The sequence below is a fragment of the Rhinolophus sinicus genome, linkage group LG02, assembly GCF_036562045.2.
Source record: "Rhinolophus sinicus isolate RSC01 linkage group LG02, ASM3656204v1, whole genome shotgun sequence".
Classification (NCBI taxonomy): domain Eukaryota; kingdom Metazoa; phylum Chordata; class Mammalia; order Chiroptera; family Rhinolophidae; genus Rhinolophus; species Rhinolophus sinicus.
Genome location: NC_133752.1, coordinates 154,573,296 through 154,587,509, shown reverse-complemented (window position 1 = coordinate 154,587,509; position 14,214 = coordinate 154,573,296). Strand labels below are relative to the sequence as shown.

The 14,214-nt window shown below is 32.5% G+C and overlaps 1 protein-coding gene across 1 annotated transcript in view; it reads right to left on the bottom strand.

The window, feature by feature from the left end:
• ADAMTS20 (ADAM metallopeptidase with thrombospondin type 1 motif 20) overlaps positions 1 to 14,214 on the bottom strand; it is a 151,445-nt gene that overhangs the window by 90,777 nt on the left and 46,454 nt on the right. The window contains 6 exon segments of the mRNA XM_019748447.2: positions 91 to 232; positions 2,059 to 2,205; positions 4,016 to 4,121; positions 10,619 to 10,659; positions 12,054 to 12,178; positions 12,716 to 12,799. Of these exon segments, the coding sequence (XP_019604006.2) occupies positions 91 to 232; positions 2,059 to 2,205; positions 4,016 to 4,121; positions 10,619 to 10,659; positions 12,054 to 12,178; positions 12,716 to 12,799 (645 nt within the window).

The window sequence follows — 14,214 nt, the reverse complement described above, 5'->3', positions numbered from 1 at the left end:
CCCTTCAGTTCAAGAGAATACATGCACATTTTGAAATATATTCTATCGCTGATGGTAGTTTTCAAACAAAAAGGACAGAATTTTTCTTACCAAATAGGGACACACTTGTGATCCAGGACCAAACATAAGCTCACACTGTTTGTTTACATCATACATTAATCCAGGAAGTTGTGAAGACAGATCATATATTCTTCCATTTGGTTTGTCAAGGAGGCATTCCCCATGACCAGTACTGTACCAATGACAGAAAATAAAATATTGTGAACATATAGATGCATTTCAGTATAAGATTCTTTGTCACATTTTTCTGTAGCTCTACACTTTCAAAGAGAGTATCAGTATTTTTTCTCAATTTAAAACTCAGCTTATATCAAAATCAGTAAGAAAACCTCAGTTTACAAAGGACTTTTTATGTGTTTGTTCTCATTTGAGCCCCACTTCCTTGAAGACATAATTTTTTTAAAAAAAACAATGACAAATCCATCAGAATATAATTTATGAAACATACGTTCATATGTTGCTCATACTACACTTTCAGTCTACTTTGCTATCCAACAGTAATGCCTTATATCTAATGCCCAAATAGTCAAAATATAATTTTTCAAATCATTTGAAAAAGTACACTTATAGTTCTAAACAACAACAACAAACAAAGGAACTTCAAAAAGTATTATGCTGTTTCCACCTCAAAGAGTTTTTTTTAAGAAAGGAGTATAACATGCCCGCTTTGGGAGTTTGCATTTTGGTTCCACCACTTCCTAGGACACATGGCAGTGGACAAGTTATCTAATCTCCCTGAGCCTAAGTCTACTCATCTGTAAATTGAGAGAAGTATTATAGTATCTACTTTGTAAGTTGCTATTAGAATATGTAACATATTTAAAGGACTTAGAAAAGTGGTAAATAGCAGGGGAAATGTGTTTTTGTTACTCAGTTTGTCAGGCAATACCTGTCAAAATGTTCAGTCATTCCAGTCGAGTTAAAAGCAATAATTGGTTCCATTGCAGTAATTAAAAAAAAAAAAAAATTGGAAATTTTTACTAGCTAGAAGGACATATCAAATTTTGTCAAAAAAATTAACATGTAACTTTTAAAATTCCCCCTGGAATCACAATACCCTCCTTCCAAAAACGAGCATATCCACTGATATTTTTCATCAATACCTCAGTTGGCCATTGAACAAAGCTACACGCAAATCATGTATAGATCAGCAACTGTATGTTGTGCTTTTAAATCAAGCTCCCAAACAAGGATAATCACTGCTGATTTAATTATGGGACATATTTATGAACATATATCCCAGAGCATGGTTTCATTTATCCCATAGTTCTCATAAAGAGAGAGAAGTAGAAACTGCAGGCGTTGGTGATTAGAGTATGTAGTAGAAGAAATGAAAGCGTCTTGTGTTTATAGAGGAAAGATTACCTGCAAAGAGTTTGGCCTTGTCTTTTGGACAAGTTTTAGTAACTAGGATAAAAACACCACTTGGATAAAAGAAGTCTGGAAGTAGAGAAACCTGGTGGGAAATGGAGAATTGAGGCAGAAAAATCTAGAGCTGTCTCCTCTCTGCAGAGCTAGGAGGAGCCTCCAAAAGAATATGTAAACCCAGAGACTCCCTTCACATCCCTGTGGCTTTAGAGAGCTATTTGGAGTCTTCACAGTTTGGCATTAGCCATTTTCTGTCCTGCAAGGGCACTTCAAATGAGACACTCAAATTCCTCTCAAAATATTACCTAGTAGCTTCCAAAAATTTTCAAACACATACAAGGTAGCTGTGATTCCTATTAAGTCTCCCCCGAAAAGGAGTTTTCATAATTGACAGCCCAACTTAATAAGTAGGTCTGAACTACACACTCCCCAAAAAAATTGTTTAGGAGTGAAATACATACAACTCTTTCCATATCTTTAAACATCCATTTTGCACAAGGAAAGTAAGCTTAAATCTAAACAATGAAAAACTAAACAAAAATTGAACCGCTTTGAAAAACATACAAATTTCAAATTTTATAGCCTAATAAATGTTCAACAATTTAACTAAAGTAACAAAATCAGACTTACTCTAGGAATTCAGTGATATATTTCTGACTACATTTTGACCAGGTCCAAGGACTGGTGTGGTAATTTAAAGTTGGAGCCATCACATGATATTGATTTTTAATTCCAGTTTCCTTACATTTAAAACTATCATCGTGCGGAACATTAAATCTAAAAGTAAAAACAAACACTTAGAAAAGAATACTAAAATACATATACAGCAGTTACAAATCTCTTATATTTATATTATAATGTAAATGCAGATAAATCCAGTTGCACTAGAATTTTTACTTTTAATCTCTTCACAAGGCATTATAAAACTAGGTTACCTTTATATTTAGAAGCACATCATCTCTGAAATACTAGATTACAACTTTGATAAGTAGCACAGTCTGTTGATATGGTATCTGAATCTAAACAATCAAATATTTGGATCCTGGATCACTTCATCACATGGACAAAGCAGTCACATAAAAATACCTGCAGCTTTCAATATGTATTTATATCTTAGGAGAGGTGGGGAAATACTAAGTAAAGGTGATACCACACTAAATTCTAGACCATTGATTATTCCTATAATATCAAAAGGACTTCTTTAATCCTTAATTCCATACCAATTTATAATATCTGTCTATTTTATATGAAACAGCCTAAGTACTGTTTCTGGTCTATAATCAGTAAGTGATGATCAATAAACCAGAATAATAAATAATAAAAACATTCCTATAAAGCAACCAAATCTTCACAAGAACAATGATATTAAATAATTAGCTGACCAGCAACAGATCCTATGTATTTTTTGAGGACCCAAGTATAAACTCTCAGTTAGAAGGAACACTGAAACCACCAGATTTAAGTCTTTGCCTGCTGAAATGTGTACTTAAATCAGTCTTTTAATTAATCTACTTACCCATATCCTAAAGACATCTAGAGAGTTTTTTAGAAAGAAAATAAATGTCTAAGATGGTATTCTCTGCAAGAAAAGTCTTCTAAACCAGCAAATAGCGCTTTTCAGCTGTTACTACAATGCATCTATGGCCCTCAATTATGCTCCTAATCCTATTCCCCACTTTAAGAAACAATTTAAAAATCTGAGTGTGCATCTTGCTGATGCTCATGAGCTATAACCATTTTAAAAGGGAATTAAAGGGGCACTAATTTAATAAAAACGATCTCCACTTGGAATTGTTCCAGATGAAAATTTTAATGATGTCAAGCCATGACCAGGAAAAGGAAATGTAGTCAAACTAAAAGAGGCAACTCGAGCTTCAATTCCTTATTAGCAGGTACCAAAGAAATCCCAGGAATCCTGGGGGTACATTTGGAATCATTTTTTCAGAGGATGAGTTTGTATAGGGGTTTCTGACTTTCCATGGGAGCTCCCAAGGTGTCACTGGAAATCATGGCCTCCATTCTTAGAGCATAGAACCCCAGTAGAATTTTTAATAATGCAGGATCAGATTGGAGAACCCCAAAATTTTACAAAAAACTATAGACCTGGGAGAAACACTTTTTTAAAAAAATCTTAATTATTAACAAATTCCCATGTGACACATTCTCTGCTGGGGCTCTGAGCTATAAGAGCAAGAAATGAATAGGTGTTGTAAATATTTTGGGGAGTTGCCCAAAACCAGGATCCCCTGTAGGCACTCCCATAAGATGGTAGAGGACAGTACCTGGTCATGTATAGGATAACAAGGGATAGAGGCCAGAAGTGCTTGTCATGTAATCCAATACAGTAAATGAAATAAAAGAATTCCCAAGTTCTAGTTCTTTGTTTAGTCTGTTGATCTGTGCAGCCTGTCTGACCTAACATAGATCACAAAAGAGCCAGAGTTAGCATTTCAGGGGTAAAAATTACACTAAAAATATTTTTTTTTAAAGATGTAGAGGTGCTAATTATTCAATTGAAGATGGGATTTTAGGCATTCTAAATAGAATGACTAGAAGGCACACTAGTGAGGTGACAGAAGGTACTTACATGTGCCCAAGCTCGTGAGCTATGGTAAAAGCCGCACTGAGTCCATTCTCTTCGCTGATAGAGCAGCTCCGTAAAGGATCACACAGGGTACCTAATTCTGCTAACCCTGAAAAATTTCATGTTCGTATTTCATCAAAACAGGAAATAGAAGTCATAAAGTAAAAATCAAAGTGTAAAGCATTTTACCATTGGCATTATACTGAGAAATGAAAGCAGACTTGGTGGTTAGTGCGTGAACGTATTATAAGGTGAAGAAGGAAAAAAAAGTGATTTGTCCGCAGTTGAAGTCTTTTTAGCAAATGTTTGGATTCCTTTACTAAAGAAAATAATCCAAAAATATGGGGTGAGCAAACAATTTTTATAAAACAGGAAAAGGAAAGGAGTATTTGTTGTAGGAAGGATAAAGTTTTAGGTTACATTAGTGTGGATAGTAAGAAAGGCAGTGAATGGTTAAACTGGTAATAGAACTAATAAAGAAAATAGCATGGAACACTTTAAATCTATGAATTTTAATTCTGTAAAGTTTTCAGGCAGCATACAATTATTCAATTATCATGATAATTATATGAGTAAATATATGTTATGTGCTTAGAATAGCACCTGGCATTCAATATAAGTTAAATATATTATAACATAAAAATTATTATAAGCACTCAATAATTTTGTAACTATTCCGCAGAAAATGTATTATGTTAACATCTAATCACTCTTATATAAAGAATAAGTTGCAACATGAAAGTGCTGCTGAAACAGGGAGATGGTATGAACTGGACGGAAACTAAACACAACAATAATTACAGTCGATAGAGTCCTTTAAAAATAATTTAGAATAAGAAACGCAAAATAACTGTTCATTACAACAATCCATCTTCCATCAACTAAGTCTGATTTCAATTATTTACTTTTCAATTTAATGTAATACCATGGTTTGGGCTATTACTAGCTTTCAATATTTGCTTATAACTTATCTGCTCTCCTACAATGATTCCTTTCATAAAATAGAAGAGTTTTTTCATATATAAATAACCAATTTATTACTGTAAAGTTTTCACATTTAGAAATGTCTTAATATAGAGTAGACTTGTATTATCTACTGTGTTTTAGCTCTCTACTCCTATGTATTCTTTTACTCATAAAAGTTAACTACAGTCATTTTTCCTAGCATTTATGGTAAAAGTCCTAATAATTAGAATGCTTTTGTTGTTCTTTAAAAGAAATAGAAGTTAAATTGAGAAATATAAAAATGCTGGAAAAATTCAGACTAACAAGTTCATTAGCCAATACTTTTTTTAACAAAAAGGAAAGGTTTGTTCTCTTTCTGACCCCACAGCCAAAAGGCCTTGAGTTAGAATCAAACTAAAATAAAGCAAAAAAAAAAAGGAAAGAAAAACATCTTTAACAACCCTTTGTCCCAAGTATGAGGGAATTATTGTTTTCCTTAAGATTATGAAATAAATATTGTATATGAAATTATTTAGTCAGTTTTAGTCAATATTATATTTCTCTGTTGTCAGAATAAGTTACAATTGAACACAGTTTTTTGTTTGTTTGTTTGTTTGTTTTTTCATGAATATCCTGCTATTCCCCATGCTTTCATTAGTATTTTCATACTGTCAAGTGACTCAAATTCCAACATATTCATTTTCAGGGCCATGTAGATATTCGCAACACAATATTGTCCCCGTTACCACCCAACTTTGTTTCACGCTTAAAGATGGATATATTCTAATCTGAAATTTTTAGTCACATAACAGATCTATGCTTTGCATGTGAATAGAGAACAAGCTCAAATATGCCCATAAACAGGCAAGACCAACAAAAATCAAAGTGAATGTATATGATGTACTAAGCAGTTAGTTGATGGTTTTTACCTAGATTCACTCAAGTTGATATTAGGTTCTCTAAAAGTGGTCAGAGATAAAGTAGCATGGGCCCAAATTTGATACAGGTCTCTGTGTTTGGAGGTGCAAGCTTAGGGGTCACCTAGTCTAGCCATCTTGAAGAATCAAAACCGTTTTTCAACATACTTTGCAAAACATGTTCAGAGACTAGGGCAATAATACCTGCAAAAGTAGATATATCAGGAAACCTAGTAATTATTACCAACATTTTGTTTCATTAATAAGTATACTTAGTTTGTCATTTTCCCACATGAGAAAATACAATACAAATACTTCTGTTAATACAAGCTGTGTAGCCTTGGGGAAATCATTTATTCTCATCTATAATATTAGAATAATAGTTGTTCTTTACAGGTTTGTTGTGAAGATTAAATGAGTTAAATGATGTAAAACTTTAATATAGTATATAACATATAGAAACCATTCAGATATATTAGCTATCGTTATCACCACCACACTTGACTGAACAAAAGATAATAAGAATGCTTTCATTTTAATAGTGTATGAGTATGTTTCTAAAAGTCACTCTGATTTATGTGCATAGGAGTGGCTGAAAACTACAAAATATGAATGCGGACTAAGAGACCACCTGCTTCTACATGAATGTCCAGAATGTCTAGCACCAAATCATTTAAAAATAGGAAGATATGGCAGACATATTCCTATTTAACTTTTAGTGTAAATATGTGACAACAGACTATAGATAATTTACGAAAAACAATATATTCAATGATTGACTAATAAGATATACCTAACAAGGCCAGAGAACAGTTTACAGGGAGAAGAACAAGTCTGTTGTAATAATTAGAGTAGCAGGTGTCTATTTCCACATTGGTAGAAGACTAGAATTTCTAAAGAGTCCTCCTAACACAAAGAAATTATATCATTAATAAAAACTACTTGTTAATGAATACTGAGCTCACATGATTTACAATAACTGCCAAGTCCCAACCTCTAAATTCTAACACACTTATTTTCTCCCTGCTCCCTCCCATATCATACACACACACACACACACACACACACACACACACACACACACACAAACTTATACCTTGAGCTAAGTCCTAAGTGATAAGCAATGAATAGCAAGGATGGACACTACTTTGAGAGTAAATACAGATAAAAGAAATATGACCCAGCGACTAAGAACTTGTTAAAGGAAGCTTCAAAGTGGAGGATCTGATCCTGAGTTTTCCACATTAAGTCAGGGAACCTGATTATAACATCCTTTGTATTACAACAAAAACAGAAAATCCTCTCTGAAGGAAAAGTACACACTTTTTAAACTGCCCACCCCTAATATCATGGATTAATATTAGTAAATATGAGCTCACCAAATATACCAAAAAAAAAGTCAATGCAAGAGAAAATTGGCAGAAACCACCTATTTGGCCTTCAAGTGCTTAAGATATGGAAACTGTCAGAGATGGATATAAAATTACTCCAGATGAAATATTTAAGTAATCATGAAGGCAATTACAAATAAGACAAATATAAAAAGAATGTAAACAAATATAATTAGGGTTCCATGAGAGAGTAGATAGAATATAAGGACAAAATTTGAAGAAAAAAAAAGTGAATGGGAATTTTTCAGAATTGCTGAAGATATTAATCAATGGACTTAGGAATCACAACATATCCCCAGAAGAATTAACAAAATGAAATCTATATTAAAACACAATTTTAATGGAACTGCATTATATCCAAGACAAAGAGAGGTTCTGACAAGCAGCCAGAATGACAGACCACCAAGAATCTAAAACTAAATAGATTATACAATATATTCAAAATATATAGAGAAAATAACTATCAACCTAGAATTGGTACTGAGAAATGTGGGTAAAGACATTTCCAGAAAAAATAAGATAAAGAATTTTTCACTAATATATCTTCACTAAAGGAACTTTCAAAGGATATAATTCAGGCCAAAAAAAACCTAAAACAAACAAAAAACAAACAAAAAAAATCCTCAGAAGCAAGGTTTGAGATGTAAGAAGAAATTATGAAAAATTTGTAAAATAAACAGATTTTTAAAAAATATTAAATGTAAAACATTATCCTTTAATATGCAAGGTTAACAAAATGATAGAAAACAAACAATATCATGTAAGGTAAGTTGAACAAAGTTTAGGTACTCTAAGATATTGTTTGTTTAGGAGAGAGCCTTAGACAAAGTTCATTTAAATATGTTAGTAAAAAGCTAAAGTAACCTCAAAAATGATAAAATAGTATATACAATTTTCAACTTGCAAAGGGAAAAGCAAAATAAGAAAACTAATTAAAAAACATAATAACTCAAAGAAAGCCAAAAACTGTGGGGTGGGGAAGTGTAAGGAAGCACAGTAAAATATAAGCAGCAAAACCAAACAGATAAACAGAAAGAAAAAACAAAATGGTATATATAAGTCAATATATAACAATAATTACAATAAATATAAATGGATTAACCTTGCCAGTTAAATAGAGATTATAGATGTTATTTTAGAAATCCAATTATATGTTGTTTCCAAGAAAAACACTTAAAGTTCAAGAGCACTGGAAAACTGAAAGAAAAGATATATCCAGAAAATACTACACAAGAGAAAGTTGAGGTACCTACAGTGTTGTCAGACTTAATATTTTAAATATATAACTGTACTTATTCTTTAAAATGGATTATTAGAAATAGAGTCACTACACAATTGTTCAATTCAAATTTATATGTACCAAGAATGTTAGCCTGACAATAGACAAAATGAAAAATTGTAATACTATATGAAGAAAAGTATTCCCTTTAAAGTCCAAGGGAAAAAGACTACTATTATCACTTCTATTCAACATTCCACAAGAGGTTTTTTTTATCTTATTGTAAGACAAAAAGAAAAAAAAAATTACAAGGATTAAAAGAAGAGAAAGGATAATTGCCATAATTCACAAATAATATAATTGTCAATTTTAAAAAAAAACAAAAAACTTACAGGTAAATAAAAGATAGAAGTCTAACAAAAGTTTGCATGACAGGTTTGAAAGAAAATAATATATACTACTGAGAGACATTGTAAAAGACCTACATAAATGGACAAATAATTGTTTTATAATGACTTGACATGCTGGTCTAAAATTTTCATGGAAAAGCAGAAGTCCAAGAACAGCCAAAATACTCTTAGAGAAAATAAGGTGGAATTCTATACCATATCAATTATTATGATTTAGTATAGGGCTATAAAACTTAAAATACTGTGCATGGACTAAATAAAAAGCGTTGACTAATGGAACGGCAGGATGATGTATTCAAACCAGTGCAAGCAGAAATTTTATATACGACACTGAAGATTCTAAGGAAAGAAAGTGAACTATTCAATGCATAGTCTGAGGAATCTGGTTATCTAAATAGAAAAGGAAATAAGAAAACTAGATCCCTATCTAATAGCATATTTTTAAAAAATTTCCAAATGGTTTAGAGATTTAAATGTGAAAGGACAAATTTTTAAACATTTATAAGAAAACAGGATGTGTTTAGACTTTGAGTTGTAGAAGAGTTTAAGTAAGATACAAAATGGCTAACTCTAAAATTCAGCTACATTACACATTTTCTCACACACACACACACACACACACACACACACACGCACAATGAAGACAACACATTTTTAAAAATATATTTACAATACATATAAACCAAAAAATGGTTTGGTATGAAGAAGTTATAAAGAACACCTAAAAAGCAGTAAGAAAATTACAAACACCACACCAGAAAAATATACAATGTTTCTTTCATTTCTTCCTCACAGAAAAGGAAAAAGAGGTGTCCAATAAATATATGATAAGATGCTCAAATTTATTAGTAATCATGGAACTGAAAATTACTACTGAAATGAAATATATTACATTTAGCTTGGCAAAAGTGAGAAATCTGAAGATACCTCGTGTTGATAAGAATATAATCAAAAGGAATTTTGATACACTACTTATAAAGGTTAAATTGATACAACCACTTTAGAAAATAATTTGGTAAATCTTATAAAGTTGAAAATTAGCACATTTGCTAATTTCTAATTAGCACATTTGCTAAATTCTAATCATAAGAATATGCCTTAGCTCTTACAGTAAAGTCAATAATAGAGCACAGTTGTAATCAGCCCAAATATCCACTGACAGGATATAGGACATGTGAACCATGGATAAAATAATATTACACAGAAGCAAAAACGTGTGAACTGTTAAGTACAAAGTTCAAAAAGAAGCAAAACCAAACAATTTATTTTAGGATCACCTACATATGTACTAAAAGCATTTTTCAAAATATGGAAGAAACTAACACATACAAAATTCATGGTACTGGCCAGCTCTTGGGGAAAGGTAAGGGACTACAATAAGGACTTGGCACAGACCATACAATAGTACTGATAAAGTTATAGCTCTTAAATCTGATGGTGGATACATGGCTATTCATTTTATTACTTCCTTTAAATTCGCATAGAGGTTATTATGTATTATTTGGTATGAATAAAATATTACATAATAAAACACTAAAATATGTCAAGCTTTGTGCAGCAATTGATACTTACAGAAGCAGAATCAAATAATAGTGACAACTATAATTATAATCAAGATAACTGATCAAAATGATTAAAATGCAAAAGGAAAATAATCTAAACACTACCTTAAATAACTCATTAAACAATTATATAGGCCATATTTAATTTACAAAATAACTTACCTAATGTGTCACATTTCTCTGTAGCTCCACAAATGTCTTCCCTTAAAACAAAAGATGTATTTTGAAGCATTTTCAGAAAATATTTTTGCAACAAGTCGAAACAAAATAAAGAAGCTTTAACTATGATGGGACTATTACCAAAACTGACTTCTAAAATCTAGTTCTTAAGCTCTTAATAAATTTAAATCTAGAGTGATGCACCATTTGTGTTTATCAATAAGCAACGGGTGCTATATAAAAGTGATTACTATAAATAGTTGAAGCTTAACCAAGTCCAATGAAAAGCCTTCCAAGTGTATTTTTAACCTCTCTGCCTTTACGTATACAGTAATATGTAAAATAATTTACTCTTTTCTTGATATCTCAATGTTTTATGAGCCTCAGCGATTAATCTCTGCTGCAAAATAGTGTTCTCAGATGTTATCAAGTTGGTTAAGGTATTTTGCTTCTGCATTATTTGATCCTTAACCATTCAATTTGACAGTTCTCTTGTCTTTTTCCTTATGGTCTCTTATAGCCCTTTTCTCCCTCCTATCTTTAATCTGTTATCTCCAGTTTTTGCTGTTTGGCATCTAACTACAAAAATCCAGGGCAGAACCATGGGCTGATAATAGAATACTGTGTATAAATTTAAGTCAATTCTGCTTCAGTTTTGTAAAGAGATAAAGCACATGGACTTTATGTGCCCAGTTGTATATGAACTAAAGGTTTTTATTTCAGGATTCTAGAAAGCTGAGATTTCTCCAAGTCTGACCCTCAAGTGAGAGATTTATTTCCTTTGATTAACCGACCATCCAAAAAACAAAAAGCAAACACAAAAAACCAACCAACCTAGGATCTAAGTATTCTGGTAGCATCAGTGTTGCTGAAACAAAGGTGTGAAAAACAACGTATAGTGGTACTTGTAAAATAGATAATCATTCTATAAAGCAGAAGCTGCTTTCCATATAGTTAGATAAGTTTGAGGAAAAACCCTAGCAAAGCAGCCTAGTAATTAAAACTTGCATTGAGCATCAAAACAAGAAACAGATACATATTTTTAAAAGTAGGACCATTTTATTAGACAACCAATTAAATTCAAAAGCTCTTCTTTCCAGGTGATCCATGGGGAATAAATAAAACCTGTTCTCAGTTCCACAACTGTGTTAATTTCTATTTTTCCTAATTCTGTCACTAACGTAATAAGGTAATTATTACATTTAGGTCAAACCATTACTTCATGACCTAACACTGTTAACTTCCAAAGGAATCAACTAGTGTTCCAGTCTGAAAGAAGAATGATTTCCTTCAATAGTACTTTTAGTAATACAAGCCCTTATAGAACACTAGTGTATATAATGGATAAAGAATTAAGGTATCAAGAAGTATCAGTGATCACGCAGGAGAAAAGGGGTAAAGAATTGCAGCTAGAAGGGTTATTTTTATAAAACTGTACCTAGTGATAAGAACAGCAGTATCATGGTGGGAAGGGTGAGCATCATCAAGAACATTCTGTGTTTGTTGCCATAAACAAAAGTTGCGTAACGTGGTAGCTGCATTAAAACTGATGACTGGTCCTTCCTGCACAAAAAAAATGCTCAATTCAATATTACGACAAAACATTCATGGCCTCTTTTCCTTCAAAGCTTCTCAGCATCTATGTAATTTACCAAATAGCATTTTCACAGGCAAATGAAGTGGCATTATTTCTCCCTCATATCTCAAATATTTTATCAATATTTAAAACATTATGATCAAAATGGAATCTAATTAGGCCTTCTCAATAAAACTTTCCAATATTTAGGATCAAAAACTACTTTCTAAAAATTACCATATTTTAAATCCTTCAACAGTAGAATTATAAAAAGTGAACCCATAGATGTTTCTAACCTTGAATTTATAAATTGTTTATTAATGCTTGTCATTTCCTGTGCTATTATTCCATTTTATTTCCATCACAACAAGAAAGGTTAATCTCACTCCTTTGCAAATCAAGTTTTTTAAACACAAATTTTAAAAATATCTCATTTCTAATAAGAGTGTTGTGATCTATATACTAATATAGTTGCGCTAGAAGCCTACTACAACTAAGATTACTAATTTAGAACTGTTTCTTACCTGTTCATTATGAATTACAATTAATTTTACAATTACTATGTTTATAAGATTTCCAATACTTGAGTCCTTGTAGATTGCTGCAACCTGCAAGGGAAAAAAAACCACGTAGGATTAGAAACTAAAAATGAATATTGCTTCTCAAAAGTAAATTAAAACCAGTCCAAGAGCATCAATTCTCCAACTTAGCTGTGCATTGGAATCTCGTAGGGAGTTTTTCACAAATCCTAACGCTCAGGCCACATCCCTTACCAATTAAGTCAGAATCTCTAGGGTTGAGGCCCAGCCGTCAATATTCATAATTCCTTATTTTTTTGATGATTCCAGTATGAAGCCAACTTTGATAACCAGTATCCTAACCCTTGCTACTGAGATCTGTCCATGGATTACCAGCACCCATATCACCTAGAGCTGCTTAGAAATGCAGCATCTCAGGCCAACCCCCCCGCCCCCTGCATTTTAACAAGATCCACAAGGGAATTGAACACGCATTAGAGCTTGGAAAATACTGTCCTGGATGATTCAGCAAATAATTTACTTTATTCTGTGTCATGATCCAGAATGTATGTGCTCACAAATCTCTAAAAATATATGTATGTATGTGTATATATATATGTGTGTGTGTGTATATATATATATACACACACACATATGTGTGTGTGTGTGTGTGTGTGTATATATATATATATATATATATATATATATATATATATATATATATATATATAGAGAGAGAGAGAGAGAGAGAGAGAGAGAGAGAGAGAGAGAGAGATTATAGTTTGCTAGAAGTACCAGTAGCGGAACCCTCATTCCATCAGCCCAAGTGCTTCAGCTGCAGCTGCTACAGCTTCCAGTGCCACAAACAGCACCGCCGGCACCAAAGCTAAAGGCATCTCTGGAAATGCTAACACTGCAGGGTCAGCATGCACTTACACATTCTCGCACCTTTCCTGTGGTTTTCACTGAGCATCCATAAGTACAGGTTTATCATCTCTACCCTGCCTTTGGCTATGAGGGTGGCATTTTTTGGCAAGAGCAGTGGTCGCTCCAGTGGGGTTGTAAGTTAAGACTGAGCCAATCAGATGATGGGTGATTTCAAGCAGGTCTGTTAACACTGCAGCATTGTTCCCTTTAAAATGAGAGCTGTGGAAATCTATAGCTGAATTGATAAATATTTATTTTCCATACAACTTTAAAAAATACATCTATGGTAGAAAACAAAGTATACCCATAGGTGTGACCTCAGAGTTATACTTTGGTTCTGTGAGTTTAAAAGTAGATGCTTTTCTAAGTCAAATTACAAAGTAAGCAGTGCACCTCAAAGATGTGCACAAAGGTTTTCCCCTAAAAATAAAACAGTTGTGAAGACGTCTATGTCACAGGTGGTCATGCATGCCCGGTATGCCAGAGAAAAGAACTGAAGTACTATGAACTATCTAAATGGCTAATATCGCTACTCACTGCTCCAAATATGTTGACTACAAGCGACAATCCGGCTATTG